The sequence below is a fragment of the Trichechus manatus genome, unplaced genomic scaffold, assembly GCF_000243295.1.
Source record: "Trichechus manatus latirostris isolate Lorelei unplaced genomic scaffold, TriManLat1.0 scaffold00005, whole genome shotgun sequence".
Classification (NCBI taxonomy): domain Eukaryota; kingdom Metazoa; phylum Chordata; class Mammalia; order Sirenia; family Trichechidae; genus Trichechus; species Trichechus manatus.
In genome coordinates this window covers 18,661,883-18,688,880 of record NW_004443941.1, presented here as the reverse complement: position 1 = coordinate 18,688,880, position 26,998 = coordinate 18,661,883, and the positions used below count along the sequence as shown (strand labels likewise).

The following is a 26,998-nucleotide window of genomic DNA, read 5'->3' as shown; positions in this document are numbered from 1 at the left end:
AGTAAGTATCTAGCAGTTGAATAACTGTGTCCTAAAGTATATGTTCAACTTTTTTTAAGAAAAAACTACCTATTTTACAAAGTAGTTGCACCATTTTTACATTCATACCAGCAGGGTATGAGAGTTCTAGTTGCTGTACATCCTCACCAGCACATGGTATGGTCAGTCTTTTTAATTTTAGCCATTTTAGTGGGTGGAATCCTTTGGTGGCACAGATGGTTAAGTACTTGGCTGCTAACCGAGAGATTGGTAGCTTGGGTCTACCCAGAGGCACCTCTAAAAAAGACCTGGCGATCTACTTCTGAAAAATCAGCCATTGGAAACCCTGTGGAGCACAGTTCTACTGTGACACACGAGGTCGCCGTGAGTTGAAATTGACTTGATGGCAGCTGGTGTGGTAGTGAGTGGGTATGTACTGGTGTCTAATTGTGGTTTTTATTTGTATTTGCCTAGTGCTGATGATGTCAAGCCATCTTTTCATGTGTTAATCTATTCTTTTTCTAAGTTATTTTGGCTATTCTTGGCCCTTTCATTTATATACAGATTTTAGAAATAGCTCGCTGATTTCTACAAAAGAGCTTGAAGCTTGCTGGGGTTTTCACTGGGATTGCATTGAATCTTGATTTGATTAACGGTCTTGCAGAAGTTCAAGGGAGGAAGTCATCGACTGTCTCCACACCAAAGCTTTCGGAAGGCCAGCGCCTAAGCAGTTTGACCTTTGGGTGCTTTTCATCCCGAGCAAGGAGTCCGCCTCAAGTAATAAAATCTGAGGAAGTGAGCAAGCTGTCATCTAAGGAGCCTGAGTTCACTGAAGGAAAAGACATAGAAGGTATTTACAGACTATAAGAATTTACTTTGGAATTGTTTTAAAGGAAAGGTCATTTGCTAGACTTAATCCAAATAGTGCTTAATTTTACTTATTTTTTTTCTTGACAACTTGATGTTTTATGAGAATATTTCTAAAGGGCAAAACAGCATTTAACTTTGGGTATCTAGTTATTTTGTGTTTTCTGGAAGTCTTTGCCATTGAGGTATAGGAGAAACTGATTTTTCTCCTCTTAATGCTTTTTCTGCGCTAGGTGGCAGTGATATTTAGAATCAAAAAGTTTGCAGTCTTACCTCCAAGGTGCTTGTTAAAGCTGAGTTTCAATCAAAACTATGGATATTCTATTCATTATTTATATAAAATTAAAAAAGTAATTTATTATGAGGCATGAAATTAAATATGGCACAGCAAACATAAAGAAAATGAACAGCAAGGGAAAATTTAGTGCCTTTCTTAGTAAATATAACTGCTTTGGCTTTCCTGTTATTCTTTCAGAGGGGGAAGTATTTGCCTAGATGTTTAAACCCTTGGCCTGTATGCAGCTTTCTACATATGTTTTAGTCTTAAAGCCCCTCTAAATTTTATGTGAGTGTGCACCTATTGGCTTTGCCACCTCTAGTGTGATCTCTTTTGTTTGACTTTTCCAGAACATTTTAGAGAGGTTTGAGTTTGCTGTTACATCTTCTCTACTTTCAGTTCCAGCTTCCTTCCTCCAAATGAGAAAAATGATAGCCTTAAGAGGCCTATGCTCTATGCTTAGTTATGAAATTCTGAAAACTGCATAATGCTTTTCCCAACAGAAGGCCCCTTTGCTATTTGCTTTCAAGCCGTAACTTGCATTTTTTTCTTTTCTGAGAAGCCATATTAATTTCCTAACGATCAGTATATCATGTGTCATCTTCAGTTAAGATTGCCTTTATTGAAACTCTTGCTCACTTTCAAATTTAACAAACTGCCTCTGGAAGAGAATTTTAGAGTTTTATTTGTTCAGACTTTATTTCCTTAATTATTAAGGCCATATCTATGTTTTCATAATTTCACAGTTTCTCTTCTACTCTTCAGTGTAAAGGTTTAGTTCACTGTTTGTTAAGCCAATAGTTCATATCTATTAATTAGGCTATAAACAAAAATGAATCATATCTAATGACATTTTAAAAGAGTGTTATTCATATTATAAAAACACCTTTTGTAGTTATGATTAAACCAAAAGTAGAGAAAGTAATGTTTCTTCATGGTTTTGCATGTTTTGAGTATTGAGACTTGGGTAAAAAGTTTGTTTTTTAACTGTAGCATTGAATTTATTATATTTTAATTACTTTATGATAATTTTGAAATTTAGTTAGAAAAGGATTGTCATTTTTTTGCCTCTAAAATAGAATTAATGGTGTTCTTTTTTTTTTGGCAGCTACTTTCTTGGTGATAGAATTGCCATACTTCATATTTTACTTCTTTTATTATCTCTCCTTAGGCTATTTTCAGTTTTCTTTTCCAACATTCTCCTCTATAAAAAGCAGTTTAATTTTGATACTATTTTATAGAGTGTTAGGGCTCCATGTTTTATGTAATGCTTATAGTTTGCAAACTTGTGTTTTAAGATGACACAAAACCTACAAAGGATAATGTAAACTAACTTTATTCCTATGAAATTGCCAGTTTCTAAAATGCAGTTGCATAAACTTTTGAGTTTACAGATTGTGTTATTAAAGGCAACTTGCCAATTGATGTATGCTTTTCTAGAAATGGAAATTCCTGAAAAGTCTGTCGATAAACAAGTTCAAGAAGACAACAGAGGTCAGAGAACATTGCATCAAATCTCTTGTGGCTCAGAACAGAATCAGAAAGCAAGAACAAGCTTTGCAACAGATGGTGGCATGTCCCAGAATTCCGGGGCTCCAGTGAGTGACTGGAGTTCTGATGAGGAAGAGGGAAGCAAAGAAAGATCCAAGTCGAGGTGCACATCCACCCTTTCCAGTCACACGTCAGAGGAAGGGGTCCAGTGTAGCAGGATGGGAAGTGAAACGTGTCTGACGGCCTCTGACGACAGCAGTTCTGTATTTGAAGAAGAGACTTTTGGCATAAAGATACCAGAACACAAGAAGCTGTATTCTTGGCAACAGGAAGCACAATGGAAGGCTCAGAATAATCCCCTCGGAAAGGGTAATTCTCAGTCAAGTAAAAAGGAGCAAGGTAGTTCCTCAGATGAACTGAATAGGAAATTTCAGTCTCAGAGACTGGATTATTCCTCTTCATCGAGTGAGGCCAACACCCCAAGCCCTATTTTGACTCCAGCCTTGACTCCAAAGCATCCTAATTTATTACCTGGAAAAGGAACACAATTAATGCCTTCATCAAACCTGCCACCAAAGTTAAGGATTCCTAATGTTTTCAGTATCAGTGCAGCACTAGCCAAAAGGCACTTAAGCCAGCCACAGTTAAGTTCGGATAGGATGTTTGGTACAAACAGAAATGCTATAAGCATGATACGACCACTGAGACCTCAGGAAACGGATCTTGATCTAGTTGATGGTGACAGTACAGAAGTTTTAGAGAACATGGACACTAGTTGTGATGATGGATTATTTTCCTGTGACTCCCTGGAATCCCCATGTTCAGACGACCAGGAGACCTGTGACTTGGCAAAGAAGGCAGCGTGCAGCAAGCCTCCAACACCTCCCCTGCACCGGTTTCCCTCTTGGGTAATTATATTACTTTCTGCAACACGTACACAGTAGTTTTTTCTTGACACTCATTTTCAGGTTTTACTTTACTTCTTTTCCTATTCCTCTTAAAATTCAGCTTTGTTCTGCTAGTTCCCAGTTTTCAGAATATGATTTCCAAACTGATGGTTGTTGGAGGAACGAGGAGGTTCAATAAATAGCGCTTCTCTTTCCCCAGTGAGTTCTGAATCAATTGAGAAATAAGACAAGGGATAAGACAGATGGAAGATCAAAATATTACCTTTATCACTGATAAAATTTATTTTAGAGAATTGGAGGGCACATGGGCTTCCCAGTACTGAATCTCAGCATTAGCTAGATTTATTCACTCAGTCTCAGGCAGTGCTGCCCCACCACAGGCCTCCTTTGGTGAGGCCCTGCCCCACTAAAACATACGACTGTAGAGATGCATGTTTTTTGTAGGCAGCCACCTCTCAAGAGAGAGAAGAGAGGGAGGGTCTGGGCTCTGCGTGCCCAGTTTCTCCTTCCAAGCTCACCAATCACATGAAGCCACTCCTTTTCCTTGGGGAGGAGAAAGTGAATGGAGGGAGGGAGATCGGGAGTGTTGATTTATTGCAGCTCTTTCCACATGGAAGGAAATATTCTGTGTGTGTAGGGGGGATACTTAAGAGATGCTTTTGGGTGCATTTGGACCAGGGCACTTAACTCTTACTGGTCATCAGTTTTTTAACTTTTGAACTCTTGGCTTTAAGAGAAATTTAATTTTACTCTTCATGAGCATAACAATCCATTGCTTTACTAAAAGCATCTTCCTGTGTATCTAGAATATATTGAATCTTCCTTCATTGAAACACTAACCATTAGTAAAATAATTAACCCATCAGTGGTGTGATTCTTAGGAACATCTACATGGCTAGGTTCAAAAAAATTCTTCCTGTATTTGAAACAAAATGAAATGATCTGTTTGGCAGATTTAAGTTTCCTTCACATGTTGACATAATTTAACCTTTGGCTTACAAAGAAACATCTCGGTCACATTTTTTTTTTTTTTTTTTTTTGAGTCATATTCTGTTATTTTTTTATTTAGAGACTGATATAATTTTAAACTCCTAAATTAAGGCAGCTATATTTTCCTGGTATAAATTCAGACCTTGAGGTGTATCTGCTCTTATTTGCTTTCAAGGGAACATTTCAATTCAGTGTCCATATGAAACTGTAGTTTATCACATAATTCTGGCTGGTACAAAAAAGTAGACATTATTGGCATGCAAATCTCTGGAAAACTAATTACATTACTTCTTAGGCATTGAGAAGTTGACCTTTTACCTCTTATTATGTTGAGATTTTCAGGGGTTAGGCTCTCAAAGTCATTATATTTGGCAAACCATTTTACTACTTTGTTGCTCTTCTCTCTCGTTTTTCTGAAGCTGCTCAGGCTGAAAAAATGATACTGCTTTTCAAAAACCTTCCAAGTAGACTGGCACAGTTTAAGGTTTTATTTCTGAGTTTGTTAAACATTTTAAGGTTTCAAGAAAAAGAGATGTGTTCTAGTTACCTCACTAAGTTTATTTTGAGGGTTAGCCCATCCTGATTGAACTGGAATATCATTTAAAATACAACAGTTGCTCTAGTGGTGGGACAACATGTCTGATGGTTCAACAGCACCTCTGGTAGTTAGCTTCTTAGAAACAGGTGAACCCACTGCTCCTGCTCTAGTGTTTCAGCTTGTCCTCTCACATCTGCAGTGACTCTCTTTCTGCTTCTAACTACTGTCTCCCAGTCTCATGGCCCTGACTGCCTCATATTTCCTGCTTACCGTCTTTCTGTTTTGCCCACTCTTCTGTTTGTCTCTCTCTCTGTGTATCTCAATCACACTCTCGAAGAGATTGCATCTGACTTGTCCAGTCAGCCATTCTTCAGTGTATCTCTGGTAGACATCCCATGCCAGCTACCTCACAAGCTGCTGACTAGCCCAAAGGGCCTGTGTTAGCTTGCTCACTGGGCCCTGAGCCCGTCAACTGTGTCCAGCTTAGACACGGTACAAAATTTCAGGCCATGGTGATGTATGCATTAGGAACTACAAGGGGTCCCTTTACTCATAGGGAGCAAAGTTAATAGCCTTTCCAGTACTTGTTTCAGAGATCTCACAAAGAAGAAGAAAAACAAAAAACTTGTTGAGGTTGAGTCGATTCTGACTCATAGTTGACTCTACAGGACAGAGTAGAACTGCGCCATAGTTTCTAAGGAGCGCCTGGTGAATTCGAACTGCCAACTTTTTGGTTAGCAGCTGTAGAGAAAGCAAAATAACAGCCTACTTTGGGAACAAGATAATATTATAAATTCCCTTGCAATTCTCATTGTTTGGGATTCATTCATTGTTTGACCTCAGGTCCTTTTTTTGTACTTGAATGAAATGTTCATTGAAATAAAACCCAAAACCCACTGCCGTCGAGTCAATTCCAACTCATAACATCCTAGTAGGACAGAGTAGAACTGCCCCGTAGGGTTTCCAAGGCCATAATCTTTACGGAAGCAGACTGCCACATCTTTCTCCCGTGGAGCGGCTGGTGGGTTCAAACTACTGACCTTTGGTTAGCAGCAGAGTGCTTTACTACTGCGTCACCAGGGCTTCTTCATTGAAATAAGGAGGTGATACATGATTTCTGAGCCTTGGAAAAAGATTTACAGCCTTGGAAGCCCTATGGGGCAGTTCTACTCTGTCCTACAGGGACGCTATGAGTTGAAATCAGTTCAACAGCAGTGGATTTGGTTTTTTTGGATACGATTTCTGACTTCAAGTTTTTTATTTACCCGTGTTATAGATTGGTAGAATATTATAGGCAGTGTTTATGTGTGATCATTGATTGCGGATATGTCTCTTACTTTTTTTCTCATCTCTTCAAAAGAATTTAAAATACCAGACAAAAATTTGGGAACAAAGATACATAGCGGAAGGACTAATGGATGGAAAAGATTCTGCAGTGCTATTCACAATGGCTATTTGAGTGGACATTGGTGACAGTCTTGTAGTAATGCTGTATTCTAGTGAATATTGAATGAAGAACAAATGAAAAACGTGTATTGGAAGGAATCATTTTTTTTGCTTTAAATGCCCCATTCAAACCTTTCTTCTAGGAAAGCAGAATTTATGCTGTAGCCAAATCAGGTATTCGAATGTCTGAGGCCTTCAATATGGAGAATGCTAATAAAAGTAAGTGATTTTGTGTATATAAGGTTGCTGATTTATATTTTAAAATTGAAATTCTTTTTACTTGGCATATAGGGGCACATACATATTCAACTCTTACGTAAAGAGTGCCTCACTGTGTTTTTACCTGAAAGAGGCAAAAGCAACAAAACTGTAGAGCTTCAGCTGTTTAAAATTGTAAAAACATTTGTTTCTATGTCCTTTTTTTCCAGAGTTTAAACACATTTCCCCCTCTTTGTTTTCTTTCTTCAAAAAATTTTACAAAGCAGTCCAGGGACGAGGACTAGAAGGCAGAAGGGGACAGGAAAGCTGGTGATAGGGAACCCAAGGTTGAGTAAGGACAGTGTTGACATGTAGTGGGGTTGTTAACCATTGTCACAGGGCAACATGTGTAGTAACTCTTTTAACGAGAAACTGTTATGTTCTGTAAACCTTCATCTAAAGTGAGAATAGCAGCACTGTAGTGTCTTCTACCAGTCCCCTTCTTATCCTTCCCCTAAACCATGTATTAGAAGTAACTATTTTTTTCTTTTTACCTTTTTTTAAATTTATTTGATTTAATTTTTGGTGAAAATATACACAGCAAAACCTGTTTCTTTTCCACAGTTTCTAGACATAATGATCAGTGACAGTGGTTACATTCTTCACATTGTGTCAACATTCTCTTTGTTTCTGTTTTAGTTGTTTCACATCCATTTACTTAATCTCCCTGCCCCTCAGCCTTATCATCTATACTTTAAAATAGCTGTTGACCCTTTGGTCTTATGTAGATAATTTTTTTTTTTTTAATTCAATACTCAAGGGTGACAGTCTTCACTCTTTGGGTTAAACTGTTAGTTTAAAGGTCACTCCAGAGGATAGTTTCAATTAAAGGTTTAAAGAGCAACTCAGGGCAATAGACTTGGGGACTCCTACAGCCTCAGTAGGTCCAGTAAGTCTGGATTCTTTGAGAATTTGAAGTTCTGTTCCACATTTTTCTCCCTCTTTATCAGGATTCATCTATTGTGTTCTTGATCAGAATGTTCAGTAGTGGTAGCTGGGTACCATCTAGTTCTTCTGGTCTCAAGGTGGAGGAGACAGTGGTTCATGTAGACAATTAGTCCTGCAGTTCGGTTCCTTCTCTGATTCTTGGGTTTCCTTCTTTCTCTTTTGTTCCAGATAAATAAAGACCAATAGTTATATCTTAGCTATCTTAGATACAACTAAGCTTTTAAGCTTGTAAGCTTTTAAGACCCCAGACACTGCTCACTGTGCTGGGAGGTAAAATAAACTTTAAGAACTATATTATGCCAGTCAGGTGGATTGTCCCATGAGACCAAGGCCCTAAGCCCCCAAACCAAGAGAACTAATCCCATGAGGTGATTGGTTATGTCTAATTAGTATCAGCATCTGTAGGCTCCCCGCCTTCTTTTGGTTGTTGTTATTGTTACAAAATCATACACAACTTAGCATTTGCCCATTCATCCCTTTTCCCTATGTTCAGCTTATTGACATAGATTATATCAGTGATGTTGTACAAACTTCACCCATATTTAGTGCCACCTTTTCCATTTCTGTTGTGGAACCTGTGAGAGCCAGAACTTGACGGGATTGCCTTGTTTTTCTGGGTCTTGCAAGTTTTCCACCTTTGACAGGGTGCAGTCTTACCACTTTTCTATTACTCTCTTATTAGTGGAAAGTATTTGAGTTTTCCTTCTCTGACATGTTTCCATCTTACACAGGTTCTGGCTTTCACAGGGTTTTACTGTATAAACAAAAAGTGGCTACAACCTATAGAGTACTTCTCCTTCTCCTCTCCAATAACCACAAATGCACATTAGTTTCTGTATATTTACCTGTTCATGTCATTTCATAAAAGTGAGAACATACAGTGTTTGGTTTTTTTCACTCGACATAATGTCCTCCAGTTAATCCACACGGAAAGATGTTTTGGAAAGTCTTTTTTCTTAATCACTGAGTAATATTCTGTTGTGTGTGTGTACCACATTTTACGTTCCATTTATCCACTGATGGACACTTGAGTTGTTTCCATCTTTTTGCTATCATGAATAGTGCGGCAATGAACAGAGGTATGCATATGTCTCTTCATGTCACTTCTATTAGGTCCCTAGGCTGTATACCTAGGAGTGGAATTGCTGAGTCATATGACTGCTCTGCCTCTAATTTTTTTAGGAACTACCGGACTGTTTTCCACAATGGCAATTCCATTTTGCACTTTATTAGAAGTAACAGTTGATAGTCTATTCATTTTCAGCTGTCTTACCATTTAGGAAATTATATTCTAACCTTTCAACCTGAGGATCACATGATAAAAACTTAAGAATGAAGATGTTTTGACACCATATCAGTAATAGGGCTATGAATAATCAGAGAATATCTTTCTTTATATAGGGTGTTACTCACTTGGATCAGTTAGTCAATAAGCAGGTGTTTATACTCAATTCTGCCCAGCTTGAGCTGAGCATGGATGGAAATACCAAAGATATAAAAACTGTGATCCCTGTTCTCAAAAGCTTACGGTCTAGTTGGGGAGACTAGAATACTTGATGAAATAATGAACCATGTGAGAGAGTGTATAATTAAACTTGGAAATGCAGTAATTCATGATGTAGACTATATAATGGATAACCACCTTTGTTAATCCATTTTCTCTTTAATTGGAAACATTGCTAATTCACATTCAAAGAAAAAGGCCAATGTGCTAGTTAGAGGATTTAAATTTTTTTTTTTTTTTCCTGTTTCAGATTCTGTTGCAGTGCTTTCCTATACTACATCGGGACTTTATACATCGCTGATATACAAGAATATGACAACCCCAGTGTATACAACTTTGAAGGGGGTAACACATTACGGTTACTATTAAACATGTGGTTTTCTTCATAACGGATCAAGACAACTGTTTATTCAAACTCCAGATTCCATTGTTGACCTTTTACATAGCCTCTCCTTTTATAGAGAGTTTTAGAAGTTCACGCTAATATATCGTACAAACAGAAGAAATGGAAAGGTCTGGAGAAGATATTTATTCTTAACAGAGTATCAGAGGTCTGAGTCCGTTTTTGTTATGTCCTATATGATGTTTTCCCCCAGGACTGTTGTTTGAAAGAAACATATTATTAAGTGATGTAATGAAAACTCCTAATGTTAGAAAGATCTTTGTGCCAGTGCCAAGGTTACTGCCTTACTCACTTGAAGTAACTAATTAAAATAAAGATCGCCAGGTGCCAGGTGTTGGCGACCTTGTGTTTTCGGGAATCTTTTATCATTGACAGATGCCGTGCTAATTAGAATTGGGGATTTAACAACATAACTTCGATAATGGCAAAATATATTCTTGTATTCCTTAAAAAAAATCTTCTCCCGTGACTTCTTCCTGTAAGACATTCCCTACCAAAAGAGAGAGAGAACTTTAGAGATGGATACAGAGAGGCTATTCTGCTTTTCTTTAGAAGGCGACACAAATTAGCAGCAGCCCATTCCTGGATGACTCCTCTGGCTCAGAGGAAGAAGACAGCTCCAGGTCTAGCTCCCGGACATCCGAGTCAGATACGCGCAGCAGGAGTGGGCCAGGCAGCCCCAGAGCCATGAAACGAGGTGAGGAACATCTTAGACAGACAGATAGATTGCTGATGTCAAGTCTCCTCCAACCCCTGGTGACCTTATGTACAACAAAATGAAACATTGCCTAGTCCTCTGTCATCCTCACAATTGCTGGCACGTTCAAGTCCATTGCAATTACCGTACCAACCCATCTCACCAAGGGTCTCCTATGCGTGGTTGGCCCCCTGCTTGACCAAACATGGAGTCTTCCTCTATCAGTTGATCCCTCTTGAGGACGTGTACATAGCAAGTGAGTTGGACATTGTTGTGTTGTGATCCATAAGGTTTTCATTTCAGAAATAGATCTCCAGGCCTTTTTTCCTAATCTGTCTTAGTCTAGAAGCTCTGTTGAAACCTCCCCACCATGGGTGACCCTGCTGGTATTAGAAATACCATCGTGTAGCTTCCAGCATCACAACAGCATATAATCCACCATGGTATGACTGACAGATGCGTAATTCAGAATGATCTATTGACATTGTCCTAATATATCCTTAAAATGTTAGTAAGCACTTTAAAAAATTGCTGGATACTTTAAAGGATAATGACCTAGTTCTTGATTTTATTCAATATATTCAAAATTGAGTGCAAAACTACTTTAACAAATTTTATCTCCAGTTCTAGTTAGTAATCCTCCAAATGTGGCTTGAAACTTGCAAGAAGTTTTCTATGAAGACAAGTGAATTATTGTAAAAATGTGCCATTGAATATTACTTTATAGCTACTGACAAATAAAATAGTTTATATCTTTAAGTCTTATTGCTTCTGAAAGCTGTTAAAAATCTGTGAACTAGTTAGTGTTGTATTGGACTTATGTGAAAAATACTACTGAAATTATGCTGTTTGGAATTTTTTTTAATGTGAAGTTACTTTAAAAGTGATTACTGAAATTAAGTGGTTTAAAATGTGATTGTGCAAATCTTAATAAATTAAGATTCCACATATTTGCCTATATCAATATGTAAATACACATATCTTTAATTCTTAATAAAAGATATATTAGTAGACTATTGCTTATATTTTATATATGTAAAAATTGCTGTGGTTCTAATCATACCAAAATCTTTTTATTATTTATGTTCCTTTAACTTCTTTGGAGATTTGCATTAGCTATCACTATCCCTTAGTTCTATTTTCTGCTTTGAAAGTTTTTCATGGTGAAAAGCATGAGAATAAAACTAGTCAAGGAAAGCTGATGATTTAGGACTAGATGTATTCGTTAGGAGAACTAACAATCAGCATTTGAGCCACCCCAGTATTTAATGTTGCTGTGATTTATTTCCTTATTCTTTTAGGCGTGTCTCTCTCCTCTGTGACTTCTGAAAGTGACTATGCTATTCCCCCAGATGCTTACTCCACAGACACAGAATACTCACAGCCAGAGCAGAAGCTCCCGAAAACATGCTCGTCTTCCAGTGATAATGGGAAAAATGTAAACACTAAATCAGGTTTTTCTTTCTTTTTTTTTTGCACATGAATGAATCAGTTAGTTTGAGCCTTCAAAAGGAAACTTAAAATGTTTTTTTTTAATCTTTTTTAATTAGGAACCACTGGAAAAATCTGGTTATTTATTAAAAATGAGTGGTAAAGTCAAGACTTGGAAGCGGAGGTGGTTTGTTCTTAAAGGCGGTGAATTACTTTACTACAAATCTCCGGTGAGTATAAAGTGCTTGCTGCTTAGAACTGATTCCCTCCACCTATAAGTCAGACTCCTGGTTGATTTTCATCCTTGTAATGCAGCTAATAATACAAAGCATTTCTTTTTATTACTATTACAGGTAACCATTTTACACTTGGTTTTCTTTCTTTCATGCAGAGTGATGTAATTAGAAAACCCCAGGGCCATATTGAACTTAGTGCATCCTGCAGTATTTCAAGAGGAGATAACAAGCAAACAGTTCAGGTATATGTTTTTTATATTTTTAAACTCTCACTTAATTTTTTTGGGGGGAGAAGCATGTAAAACTCAACTCTTAATTAGCCAAGCTAATAGAGAGGAGATTGGATGAATCCATGTTTCTTTATTCAGCTGGGCTCAGATTGATGCCTCAAAAGTGTGTGAGGACCCCAAGATTTCTTAGTTAAACCATACTATAAGCTAAGTTTGTGTTGAGTAATTCCCCACTACACTCTGTTTACTCTTTCTTCCTTTATACTGTTCTTTCCTCATATTTGATTTCCCAGGTATTCGCAGCTCCTAAACTGCCAGGCTGTTTTAGGGGAGGGTTATCTGATAAATGAATTCCCAATTAGATGTTAGTAATTTAATGTAACATTAGATTCAGAAATGTTTGCATTTTAATACAGAACCGTAAAATGGCCGTTCTTATATGAATTCCGGATGCTCTAACACCTAAGTGGGAAAGATATTGGTGAGCTGAGAAGCTGTCCTAGGTCCTGCTGAGTCACACCATAGAGATAGCTGCTGCCTGTTTTACCCGTGCCTGAGGCCAGTCTTGCCAGAAACTTGTTCAGTGCAAGACATAGGCTGGGGAGATTATCTGGTGTATGTGATTTAGATTCAGACACTTTCTTTCTGAAAGGCCTTCAGTAATCATTCTTTTCTTATCTTGCTTCTTTGGAGGCTGGAACAAGAACTGCTGAAAATTTTAGAAAAGAGAATCCGAAAGACAGGCAAGAATCATTTGTAAGCTTCTGAAAAACTTGGAAAATTTGCAATGTGCTTAATTTGAGACTGGAAAATTGAGAGTTCATAACATCTGATCACGTGTTAGTTCCAAGAATATCTCTTCTTATATGCAAAGTTTTATTTCGAATTGATTTCTTCATTTCTGTAATAAATAACTTCTCTTTAGTTGCTAAAAATGTGTTCTTTTATTATAGTCTCCAATCATTCTGCTCTTCATTTCAACAACCAGGAGCCTGTAGCACATTTAAGGGCAAAAAGGCAAATGTGATGAGTAAACAAGATAAATCATAACTCAAAAGTTTAGTATTATCAAAAGTTTTTAAGTAGACCGAAGTGAAAAAAGCATTTCAAGAAAAATTTAAATATTGTAATTCTCACAAAGTGGTTGAAATAATCTAAATTATTATGGAGTCATATTTATTTAGAAGCTAGGATTCAGAGTTTGGCATGTTTGTTCTATGTTAATGATGTTTAAAGAATGGAAGAGGAAATGCTTATAATCCTAAATCTTCAGGATTTCCTTTCCTATCCTTTCTCATCTATTATAGTTGACCACTGAAAAACACACGTACTATCTGACTGCAGATTCTCCCAATATATTGGAGGAATGGATTAAAGTGTTACAGAATGTTCTTCGAGTACAAGCTGCCAACCCACTTTTTCTGCAACCTGAGGGCAAACCAACTGTGAAGGGATTGCTCACCAAGGTGGGAGCCTTATGTGTATATAGCAGTGTCTCAAGCAGCTGCTTGAATTAGCGACACTGATCACGAAAAGTGGGTGTAGGAGGATATGTGTATATTGACTATTTACATTAACTTGGGGTGAGGAAGGGTGTTTTAAGTATGATGCCAAAGACAAAAACCATAAAGATGAAAAATGACAAATTTGACTACCATACACAAACATATAAATGTAAACTATCAAAATTCTGTAAGAGAATTTTTAAAAGACAGGTGAAAAACTTCGAAAAGGTATTTGGAACGTGAAAAAAAAGTTAACTATCCTTGATATTTCACAAGCTTTAATTTTAATTTTCGAATTGGTGAGTAAAGGATGAATATGCACGGGCGAACGTGAACAAGGACATGATGAAAGAGAAGTAGTGATAGTAAAGATAGGCAATACCAGTGATCAGTAAGCGAATGCAAAGATGTCTTACTATCATTAATAATTTTTGTAAAACACAAGTTGAAATGATGGATATCAGTTTAAAAATTCTGGTCAAAGGGGAAATTTTTAAAATTATGAAACTTAGTATTCACACAGATTAAAAAATCTGCTTGTAAGAGTATTACCCTAGAAGGCAGTTTGGCAGTGTCCAGAGTGTTTGCTCAGTAAATATTTGTTGACTGTTCAAATGAATGAGTGAACAGTAAGTGTTTTGAAAACATATATATCCTTTGATCTAGCAGTCTCAGTTCAAGAAATTTATCCTTAGGAAATGGTCTTAATTTGCAAAAAAATTTTAATATAAGGATGTGCATCATAGAATGGCTTATTTTTGTTCCTCGTTTTTTTAAATGAGGCAGAATTTGTATACACTGAAATGCACAGATCCTAAACATAGAGTTTAATGAGTTTTGACATATATTTACACCTGTGTAACCTTTACTCAAGGAGCCGTGGTGGTGTAGTGGTTAAGCGCTCAGCTGCTAATTGAAGGGTCAGCAGTTCAAACCCACCAGCTGCTCTGTGAGAGAAAGATATGGCAATCTGCTTCTATAAAGGTTACAATCTTGGAAACCCTATGGGGCAGTTCTAACCTGTCCTATAGTGTCTCTATGAGTCGGAATTGACTCGACGGCAATAGGTAACCTTTACTCAATCAAGATAAAGAATATTTCCATTATCCCATAAAGATTTCTTGCACAGCATGGTTTATAGTAAAGAAAAGTTGGAATGAACCTAGAGGGTAGGGTAGAGTAGAGAACAGCTTAAATAAATTTTTATGCAATCAGTTAATGAAAAACTATGCAGCCATTAAGAAAAAATAGTCTCTTTTATAAGAATATTTAATGCTATCTAAACCAAAACTCATTGCCTTTGAGTTGATTCAGACTCATAGTGACCCTGTAGGACAGAGTGGAACTGCCCCATAGGGTTTCTAAGGCTGTAATCTTTATGGAAGCAGATTGTCACATCTTTCCCTGTGGAGCGGCTGGTGGGTTCAAACAGCCAACCTTTTGGTTAGCAACCTAGTGGTTAGGTGCTTAACCACTGTGCTTCCAAGGCTCCTTTCAATGCTATAGAAATACGTTATTATGTACAATTAGGTGATAAAATCAGCAGAGTGCAGTATTACGTTATTATCCCCTTTTTTGTTATATGTACTTATAGAAAAATGTCTGAATGGAAATATACCAAGGTATATTGATTGTGTGATTTTATTTTATTTTCGCTTAATTCTGTTATCTAACTTTTTAAGAATGAATAAGCATTGATTTATACTAAGATAAATATTGTTTTTAATTTTTATAAAGTCGGTCACTTTTAGAAAAACACAATAAAATATTTGCACACCCGCACGCACATACAAAATAGTAACTTCTCACTAATCAGTCATCACTCATATGCTTTGTTTATCTAAGGTGAAAAATTTAGATATAGAGGAGTTATGACCTTGTAATTTATACTTAGTTATAAGGTGGGAGTGTTGGTGGGTGCTATCCAGGAGTATTTTATTCACAGAGACTAACCAACTATACCAGAGTAAGGGAAAAAATTCATCAGTGCATTCAGCAAACAGATTATACTGTGTTTTTTTTCCCTGAAATATTACATTACCATGAAAATGTTTTCTCAGTTGCTGATTGGTTAGAGAGTTCCCTGGTGTTAGGCAAACATATTTTCCAAAAGACACAGCGCTACTTTAAATCAAATTCTTACCATAATTCATACTAATTAGTTTTTCTTTTGTTTTAAGGACCATGTATAACAAATCCTTAGAGTTTGATATGCTTCTGTGGCTAGGGTTCATCAGTTCTCCTGCAGTTAGTTTTTTGTTTTGTTTGCTTGTTTTTGCTTTATCAACATGGCACTGTCAGTTTCTGCTCATATTACATTTCTGCTATTCCCTGCTTCCTATTTTAGTTTAATTTTAAATGAGTATAAGTTAATGTGATTTTTAGGTGACTAAATCATTAGGGTTTATAGACAGGATGCTTATTAGATTTCCTTCCTACCACTTGTGAAGGCTTGTCCACCCCCATATTTTCACTGTCAGAGCCTTATAAGAGAAAAGTGTCCCTCAGCTATTCTGAGTGATGTGTTCTGAGCTCATCTTCAGGTGACTATTTGAAATACTGTAGAGCAGCATTTAAATACTTTGGAGGGGAGGAACTTTTTTCCAGTTGTCAAATTAACATTATTCTTAATTTTTTTTATTTTATGTTATGTAAGTGTCAATTACTAGGAAAAGATGAAGAAAGTCACACAGTCTAGTACGAAGCATAAGAAGTTTCTTGGAGTGAGCAGAAAGGGAAGAAGGGTAAACCTGAAGATTTTCATATTAAATCCACAAAGAAAATGTCTGTACAGACATACAGATGAACATTTGAACCATAAAAAAGTTATAAAAGTGACATTAAAGACGATGTGTATGCAAATGTTTCATGGTCTAACATAGAACTGTAAGACCCATGAAGAAGTATTTGTAACAGAAAATGTCAAGAATATTAAGAACTTGACTAATTTGATTCTGGATGTTCACTCTTACAATTTTTATCTTAATGCTTAGGGAAAACACTTCTTTATAATTTTTTTTAAAGAAAAAAAATAATAATGAGCAGTTACTACATACCAGGCAAGGGGCTGAAGGATATTAAGATGGATAGGCCGTTACAAGGGTTAGACCCCATCCCTCAGAGAATGTTATAAATCATATTCATAATGATGTGAGTAAAGTGCAGTTATTATGATATAAGAATACCAAACCAAGTCCTTCTCTACTGAGTCAGTTTCAACTTGTAGTGGCCCTATAGGACAGAGGGTTTCCAAGGAGCAGCTGGTGGATTCAAACTGCCGACCTTTTGGTTAGTAGCCGAGCTCTTAACCACTGCACCATCACAGAGAAACCTAATTAAGGCTGAGAGTTCAGGGACAACTTCTCAGAAAAGATTTACCCGTGCTGAGTCTTCACGGAGGAGTAGGAGTTATCTACAGAAAATGGGAGTGGGCAGGAAAGGTAACCCGGGACAGGAGACAGCATGGGTAGTGGCACAGAATCTTGAAGCTGTGTTGCCAATGCTGGGAACAGTCCTTTGGAGAAAAAGCTGGAGGGGCTCAACCATGGAGGGCTTTTTTTGTCTTAAGCGCTTTGGTCTTCATCCTAAAAGTGTGTGCAACCCTTCAGTGTTTCTAACAGTCAGTGGCAATATTCATATTGTTAATAGATTACTCTGCTGATGGACTTGTTGGGGGGCAAGATGGAGGTTGTGAGGACAGTTGGAAGGAGTGGTTTGTGTAAACGGGATGAGACTCTGAACTGGTCATAGGGAAAGAGGAGAAGATGAATTTAAATAATGCTAGGAGGTAGATTTATCAGTTTGAAGATGGATTGAATTTGGAGTTAGGAAGCAAAAGAAATAAGGATGCCTGATTGAAAGGTGGTATTGATAAGAGAGAGTTCAGGAAAAAAGAGTTTTACGAGGATGATTAGAAGTTTATTTTGGCTCATAGCAAGTGAAGAGATTGAATCAATAATCAGAAACATCCCAATACAAAAACTGTCCTGGACTAGATGGCTTCACTGGGGATTTCTGCCAAGTATTTAAAGAAAAATTGGTACTAACCCTTCTTAAACTCTTCCAAAAAAATAGAAGAGGAGGGGACACCTCCTGACTTGTTCTATGAGGCCAGCATTACCCTGATATACAAAAATCCTCAAGAAAATACTAGTAAACCAATTTCAACATATTGAAAGGATTATACACCATGACCAAGTGGGATTTATTCCAGGAATATGAGTAGTTCTTTATTTGAAAATCAGCCAGTGTAGTACACCAGATTAATAGGACAAAGGAAAAGAACCACATAATCATCTCAATTGATGTAGAAAGGCATTTGACAAAATCTAACACCCTTTTATGTTAAAAACACTCAACAAACTGTAAATAGAAGGGAAATTTCCTCAAGATGATAAAGGGCATTTATGAAAAGCCCACAGATAACGTCATACTTAATGGAGAAAGACTGAGAGCTTTCCCCTTATGATCAGGAGCAGGACGATGGTGCCTACTCTCGCCACTGCTATTCAACATTGTACTTTAAGTTATATAAAGAACAATTAGTCCAGAAAAAGAAAGAAAAGTTATCCAAATCAGGAAAGAAGTAAAACGATTTCTGTTCTCAGATGACATGATCTTATGTATAGAAAAATCCCAAAGAACCCACAAGAAAGCTACTAGAGCTGATAAATTCAGTAAAGTTGCAGGGTACAAGGTCAACACACAAAAATCAGTTGGGTTTCTGTACACCAGCAATGAGCAATCTGAGAAGGAAATTAAGAAAATTTCATTTATAATAGCATCTAAAGGAATAAAATACCCAGGGATAAATTTAACCAAGGAGGTGAAAGGCTTGTACACTGAAAACTATAAAATATTGTTAAAAGAAATTAAAGAAAACCTAAATAAATGGAAAAACATTTCATGCTCGTGAGTTGGAAGACTTAATATGGTTAAGATGTCAATATTAACCAAAGCAATCTATAGATTCAGTGCAATCCTATCAAAATTACAACAGCATATTTGTAAAAATGGAAAAGCCAATCCGGAAATTTATATAGAATTGCAGAGGGCCTTGAATAGCCAGAACAATCTTGAAAAAGAACAAAATAGGAGGGCTCACACATCCCAATTTCTAAACATACTATAAAGCTATAGTAATTAAAACAATCTGATACTAGTATAAGTATAGATATATAGACCATTGGAATAGAATTGAGAGTTCAAAAATAAATTTATACATCTATAGTCAATTGATTTTCGACACAGCTGCTAAGTCCATTCAATGGGGAGAGAATAGTCTCTTTAATAAATGGTGCTGGGACAGCTAGATCTCCATATACAAAAGAATGAAGCTGGACCCATACCTCATACCATATACTAAAATTAGCTCGAAATGAATCAACCTAAATGTAAGAATTAAAACCATAAAACTCTTAGAACAAAACATAGGAGTAATGTCTCAGGACCTAGCGTTCAACAATGGATTCTTAGATATGACACCAAAAGCATGAACAATAAGAGAAAAAATAAATAAATTGGACTTTATTGAAATTAAAAACTTCTATGCATCAAAGGACTTTATCAACAAAGTGAAGAGACAACCTGCATGATGGGAGAAAATATTTTGGAAACTTACAACTAATAAGGGTTCAACATCCAGAATATATGAAGAACTCCTACAACTCAACAACAAAAAGACAGCCCAATCAAAAAATGGATGAAGGACTTGAATACACATTTGACCAAAGAAGATATACTATGGCCAATAAGCACATGAAAGATGTTCAATGTTCAATTAGTCGTTTAAAAAAAAACCAAAACCTGTTGCCGTCGAGTCGATTCCAACTCATAGCGACCCTATTGGACAGAACAGAACTGCTCCATAGGGTTTCCAAGGAGCGCCTGGTGGATTCAAACAGCTGACCTTTTTTGGTTAGCAGCCATCACTCTTAACCACTACACCACCAGGGTTTCCAAATTGGTCATTAGAGAAATGCAAATCAAAACCACAATTAGTTACTACTTCATCCCCACTAAGATGGCTACTATTAGAAAAATGGAACGTAAATGTTGGCAAGGTTGTGGAAAAATTGGAACCCTTATCCATTATTGATGGGATTGTAAAATGGTGTGACTGCTGTGCAAAAAATTTTGGCATTTACTGAGCCAAACGTTATTGGTAATTATTAAAAATAAAATTACCATGTGACCCAGCAATTTCACTCCTAGATATATACTCAAAGGACTTAAAAGCAGAGACTCAAACATTGATTCTTGTATACCAAAGTTCATTGAGGCATTATTCACAATAGCCAAAAAGTGGAAACAACCCAAGTGTCCATCAGCAGATGAATGGATAAACAAAATGTGGTATAGCCATACAATGCAATATTATTCAGCCATAGAAAGAAATGAAGTTCTGATACATGCTATGACATGGATGAACCTTGAAAACATTATGCTGAGTGTAATAAGTCAGACATAAAAGGACTTACTGAAATATCTAGTATAGATATTATCTAGTATAGGTATATATTTTACTTATATGAAATATCTGATATAGGCCAATGCATAGATGGCAAAACTTATTTGTGGTTATCAAGGAGTGTGGGAGGGAAAATGAGGAGTTATTGCTTATGGGGTACTGGGTTTCTGTTAAAGGTAATGAAAAAATTTGGAAATGGACAACAATGATGGTTGCACAACATGATGAATGTAATTAATGCCACTGAACTGTACATGTAAAAAAATACTTGAAATAGCAAATGTTTTGTTGTATATATTTTACCGTAATTTTTTTTTACAGAGGTTATTTTGGAGCATGTAGTTTTTAGAGTTTGTGAGGACATAGTTAAGAAGTCTGGCAGGCAGTGCCAACACCAGTCTGGACATTTGAGGATTAGAGTAGGTTGGAAAGAAGGATTTGGGGAATCACCAGCAAATATCTGGTAGTTGAAACTATGAAGTAAAAGAAATCACCCGGGAAAAACGTATAGGCTAGGTAGAGCTGGGGACTGTTAATGGAATACTGGATACTGGGTATCCAAAATTTAAGGATATGTAAAAAGAGATGGTATGAAGAAGTCCTGGAGAGTAGTGTCCTGGAGGCCAGGAGAGGAACATTTGGCGAGGAAGGAGTAATCTGGGGTTAGATGTGGTAGTGTTCAGGGAAGGAAGCACGGTGCAGTGGGTTGAAGGGTGAATGGGATATGAGTAAGAGGAAATTTGAGTTTGGAGGACTGTCCACACTTTCTGGTATATTGAAAAGAATAAAACTGGAACAGAATGTGGAGTCAGGAGAGGCATTTTTAGGATGCCAAAGACATGTGCCTTGAGTTTACTATCTGAGGACAAGAAGCTAGGAATGAGGAGAGATGGAAGGTCAGGAACAAAATCCAGAAGAGTAGGTGGGTGGGCATGGACTGGAAAAAAGGTGAAGAAGTTTGTAGGGCATTAAGCGAGATCAAGTCCTCTGTTTCTTCTTTTTTTTAACATTCTTGCTCTCTTTATTAATTAACAAGTTAAGGAAGAATCCACTTGCTTTCTTAGGCTGGGTTCTCTAGAGAAGCAAAACTACTGAAGCGTGTATATATATATATATATATAGAGAGAGAGAGATTTCTATCAAGGAAATGGCTCATAAGGTTGTAGAGACTGGCAAGTCCCAGGTCCATGGGTCAAGCATCAGACTGGAGTCTTCTCCAGACTCACATAGCTGCAGGAGCTGATGAACCCAAGATGGACAGGTCAGATTGTAGGCTACTGGCTCACGGACTACAGAGGCTGACGATCCACGATCGGTAGATAAGAGAGCAGGCTGTTGGCTCAAGTCCCAAGAACCAGAGGTCAGATGATGATGAGCTGAATACAGGATCAGAGCAGAGCAAAAGCCAGCAAGGTTTGCCAGAAAGTTCGTATATATTGGATACAGGCCACAACCCCAAGGAAACTCCCTTTCAACTGATTGGCTGCTCATAGAAGATCTCATCATGGAGGTGATTATATCATTACATAACTGCCAACCTACATCATAACTGCCAAACCACTGAGAATCATGGCTCAGCCAAGTGGACACACAACCTTAATATCACACTTGGCTTGTGAAGGGAAGCGTAGCTCAGATAAAATGCAGAATGACAGGGTAGCACTATACATAGCTTGTTGTTATTGTCGTTGTGTGCCGTCGAGTCAGTTCCAAGTCATAGCAACCCTATAGGACAGAGTAGAACTGCCCCATAGGGTTTCCTAGGCTGTAATCTTTATGGGAGCAGACTGCCACTTCTTTCTTCCAAAAGTCCTGTTTTCTTGATGAAGATTACTCCATAAAACAGTTATCTACTGAGGGTGGGGAAAAGCGTTGAGAATAATCATTTAGGGAAGTAGGATGTACCTAAGGACAAATAGAAGGATTGCTAAGTGTTACTGAGGGCTCACCTGACTGTAGCAATTGGAGTTCATATTGGCTCTTTTTCTCCAAGAGCATTCAGATACCCAGAAACATGAGCAGAGACTTTACATTGTAGTGATGTGGGGACAAGTTATTTTTCTCCTTAGATTTTATTATGTAAATTTTCAAATATGCAGAAAAGTCAGAAGAATTTTAGAGTGAACACTCATATTCCCACCACTAGATCCTACAATTAACATTTTACTTGCTTTATCACATATCTATCAAGATGATTTTTTAAAAAAGTTTTATTATGGACATTTTCAAACATATGAAAGTTGATGGAGTACTGTAATGAACTCTCATGTATTCATCACCCAGTTTCAATAATGATTAACTGTGGCTAATCTTGTTTCATATGAACCCCTACCACCACTACCACACACACACACAACCTTCCTTCTCTTCCCACACCCCTCACTAGATTATTTAAAAGCGGATGAAGTTTTGTTCAGTGGATTTGTTAGAAGCATAGGAATACAACATGATCACAGGCCTTGGAGCAGGAGTAGTTTCGTGATCAAACACGGGATCCAAGCTTGGTGGAGAAGGAAGAGAAGGAGGAGGAACTGATAAACGGAATAAAATGGAAAGATCAGGGGTCAAAGAATACGAGTGGTATGAATAAGGGGCAGATTATCCAATAACCAGATCATCTGTAGTGAACAATTTCACCACAGATTAAGTAAGTAAGCACAAGTAAGCTTGTGCTTACCTTGCTTACTGGGTCATCTGTCCCTGTCAGGGATTGTAAATCTGAAAAGAGGCTTTGATTCTGTAGGAAGGTACTGTGGGTTTGGGACAGAGAGAGATACCAGCCATACCTAGAAGCAGAATTTTTGATGTGGTGAAAAAATGTGAAGTTGTTCACTACAGATGATCTAGTATCAAGGTAAGCACCACGCTTACCTTGCCTGTTGGATAATCTTCCCCTCTCTAGTAGACATTAAATTATTTGAGACTGCTGGGGAAAGCCCAGAAAATTATGGGAATGAGAATATAGGCAAGGAGGGAAGACTGGGGGAGCTTGTTTTGTGTGATGACAGAGGCTAATTGGGATACGATATACTGTCTTTCTTCAAAGTTTAAAACAATTGATACGAAGTTCTTTTGTTATGCATTATTATTTTGGTTATATAGTTCTTCAAAGCCTTGAGCTTAAAGATTACCTCTAAATCTTCATGAAGATTCTTCTAGTGTGATTTATTTTAATTATTTATGGAATGAGTCACAGTTCTAAGCAATCCTAATATAATTACTTTTACATACAAAAAGTCTCTCTTTTTAAAACAGAGCCTTGACGGTGAATTGGCAAAGATTTAAAGGTACACATTGTTTTATTTTAAAGATAAATCATTTTAAAAGCACACTCTCTATGTTGTTAGGTGCCATCGAGTTGATTCCAACTCACAGTGACCCTGAGTACAACAGAATGAAACACTGCCTGGTCCTGTGTCGCCGTCACAGTCATTGCTATGTTTGAAGCCCATTGTTGCAGCCACTGTGTCCGTCCATCTCTTTGAGGGTCTTCTTATTTTTCACTGAGCCTCTACTTTACTGAGCACGATGTCCTTCTCTAGGGACTGGTCCCACCTGATAACATGTCCAGAGTACGTAAGATGAAGTCTCGCCATCCTCCCTTCTGAGGAGCATTCTGGCTGTACTTGTTCTGGCAGTCCATGGTATATTCAGTATTCTTTGCCAACACCGTAATTCAAACCCATCAATTCTTCAGTTTTCCTTATTCATCGTCCAGCTTTTGCATGCATATGAGGCTGTTGAAAATATTATGGCTTGGGTCAGGCACACCTTAGTACTTGAAGTGACATCTTTGCCTTTTAACACTTTTAAAGAGGTCTTTTGCAGCAGATTTGCCCAGTGTGATACATGCCATTTGATTTCTTGACTGCTACTTCCATGGGCATTGATTGTGGATCCAAGTAAAGTGAACCCTTGACAACTTCAATCTTTTCTCTCTCTATCATGATGTTGCTTATTGGTCCAGTTGTGAGGATTTTTGTTTTCTTTATGTTGCGGTATAATCCATACTGAAGGCTGTAGTCTTTGATCTTCATCAATAAGTGCTTCAAGTCCTCTTCGCTTTCCACAAGCAAGGTTGTGTCATCTGCGTATCTTAGGTTGTTAATGAGTCTTTCTCCAATCCTGATGCTGCATTCTTCATATAGTCCAGCTTCTTGGATTGTTTTCTTAGCATAATACAACCCTGATGCACACCTTTCCTGATTTTAAACAACGCAGTATCCCCTTGTTCTGTTGGAATGACTGCCTCTTGGTCTATGTACAGGTTCCGCATAAGCCCGATTAAGTGTTCTGGAATTCGCATTCTTTGCAGTGTTATCCATAATTTGTTATGATCCACACAGTCTGATGCCTTTGCACTCTCTATAGCCGGATCCATTTTACTCCAGTGTTGGTGAGACTCCTTTCTGGAGTTTGTTTAAAAGAAAATAAAAGGAAAAAAAAAAACTGTATAGCACAAACTATTTAAAACTTCCCAGGATAATTTGTCTGTAAATATGTGTTTCTAAATTTAATTAAACTGAAACATGTCTTGCCAAATGAAACATTTTTTGTTTTTTTCTCAAGCAGCATTCTAAATTCATCAAACTGTTAGGTAGAGTTATTTGTTTGCTTAAACCATAGTTTTGAAAGCCAAAAGACTTGTGGTGTTTGTGGGCTTAAATGAAAACATATGTTTTACTCTTCCTTATTCATGGTGAGGAAGGAAGCATTTATTGTGTAACTACTATTATCCTTTATTTACATTTTCTCATTTGGCCAGCACAACAGCCCACTGAGGTGGACAGTAATCCCACGTTACTGATAAAGAAACAGAGGTTAAGTCACTTGCCTGAGGACATCCATCTAGTAAGTGGTAGAACTGGAAGTCCATTAGAACTCAAAGCCGGGCCATTTCTACTACAGTGGCTTGCTTTCACAGCAGTAATTTGTATCCTTCTCAGGGTATTATAATGCAGTCCATTTAAATGGATGTCATTACAGTGGCCTATAAGGCCCTGCACAACCTGTGCCCCTCACCTTCCCCAGGACCCTCTCTGACCTCCTTTCTCCTTACTCGCTCAGCCTCAGACACACAGGCCTCCTTACTCTTCCTCAAATGCACCATCTCAGGACCTTGGCACTTGCTATTTCTCTGCCAGAAGTGTTGTCTCAGATGACTGCACAGCTCATTTACCTCATACAGGAATTTACTCAGTGTCAGTGAGGCCTCCCCACCACCTTGTTTTAAATTGTAACACACACTCACACACGTGCACACACACACACATATACCCCGCCCCAGCACTTCCCTGTTCTCCTTTCCTGCTTTATTTTCTCCTTTATAGTTATCATCAAGGGTAAACATGACAACAGAATTTTGGGCTTTTGTTGTAGTGGCCAGTGTCTTGTTTTGCAGGCGATGAGCCTCTCTAGATTAAAGCCCACTCTGACTCAGCTCCTCCAGGAGAGGGTCTAGGTCAGCAGGACTCTTGCTAAGTGAGGAGTATAGGGCAAGCTCAACCAGGCACACTACATGCTAGGTCTGGGACATCAGGGCTTGTTCTAAACCTTACTCACTGATGGGAGTGAGATTCTTTGTGTTTTTCTAGGCTTAATTAAGGGTATAGCTGGGCCTATCAGGTAAAGATTTTCAATGCATATAACTGGGCAGATTTGGAGCAGCAAGAATCTTCATAACACCACCAAATGATAAATCTGAAATATTCAGTACAAATTTTGGTAAAATGTTTTGCCCAGAAATGTATATAAATGTAAACTCTTTGTGATCTTGCTGAAGGTATATAGCATACTGCTGGTTTAATTGTCTGTCTTCCTCACAAGTCTGTGAGCTTCTTGAGGAAGTAGACTATATCTTGTTCATATCTGTATCCTCAATACCTAGCCCAGTCAGCATCAAGAGCTGGATTCAAACCTTTTCCTAGTCACTTACCTATCATAGTGTCTGACGTATAGGAGGTACTTGATATATATAATGGCTTGAATTTTTTTTTTTTTAATTTTGTATTGTTACTTCTGGAGAAAGCATAAATATATTGAATGAATGACTCTTTTGCATTTGGTAAGTCACTAGAATTCTTGAGTTTTAATCTTTTCACTTCTAACATTCAGGTGTTAACCCAGAGATCCGCAAGGTTATTTGAAACCTGTGAAATATGAAAACTTTCAAATATACTTACTTGTGAAACTGGCACCTTGTTTGATCCATCTTTGAATCCTCAGTCCTAGGCGTAGTACTCGATACATAGTAAATACAGGTAGTCCTCGACTTATGGCATGTTAGAGTTATATCAAACTGCACTTTATGACAGTCCATTTTTTTTTGTACATCTTATCGATAGTAACATGTACTACATACAGTGTTGCAGCATGTAATTTGCTGATGTCATCATATCTGTAAGTTTGTATGTGATGTTTCCAACCCCTAAAGACCAATAAAGATTGGATTTATAAAGATACTGATAATAAAAGCCAATAATAATAAAAACTTTTTAAAAAATGAGATATTGGACTTACATCAGAACAGACAGCAGAGTCATTGGAATGGAAGTAAGTTGGGGACTGTATGTATCTATTAAATGTTAATGATTAGCATAAAAGCAAAATGTGTCAAGCTATTGCTATAACAGGTAAACGTTTTCTTTTTTTTGGCCTTAAATCTTTTTTTTGTCTGTTTTTGCTTTTTAAATTTTTTTTATTGTACTTTAGATGAAGGTTTACGGAACAAGTAGTTTCTCATTAAACAGTCAGTACACATATTGTTTTATGACATTGGTTAACAACCCCACGACATGTCAACACTCTCCCTTCTTGACCTT

The 26,998-nt window shown here is 37.4% G+C and overlaps 1 protein-coding gene across 2 annotated transcripts in view; it reads left to right on the top strand.

Moving 5' to 3' along the window:
- PLEKHH2 (pleckstrin homology, MyTH4 and FERM domain containing H2) overlaps positions 1-26,998 on the top strand; it is a 111,269-nt gene that overhangs the window by 25,594 nt on the left and 58,677 nt on the right. For both annotated transcript variants that reach the window (XM_023735512.1, XM_004369513.2), the window contains 9 exons: positions 644-829; positions 2,564-3,522; positions 6,640-6,715; positions 9,457-9,551; positions 10,162-10,306; positions 11,608-11,744; positions 11,857-11,967; positions 12,129-12,215; positions 13,511-13,669. In XM_023735512.1, the coding sequence (XP_023591280.1) occupies positions 644-829; positions 2,564-3,522; positions 6,640-6,715; positions 9,457-9,551; positions 10,162-10,306; positions 11,608-11,744; positions 11,857-11,967; positions 12,129-12,215; positions 13,511-13,669 (1,955 nt within the window). The remainder of the gene's footprint in view (positions 1-643; positions 830-2,563; positions 3,523-6,639; positions 6,716-9,456; positions 9,552-10,161; positions 10,307-11,607; positions 11,745-11,856; positions 11,968-12,128; positions 12,216-13,510; positions 13,670-26,998) is intronic.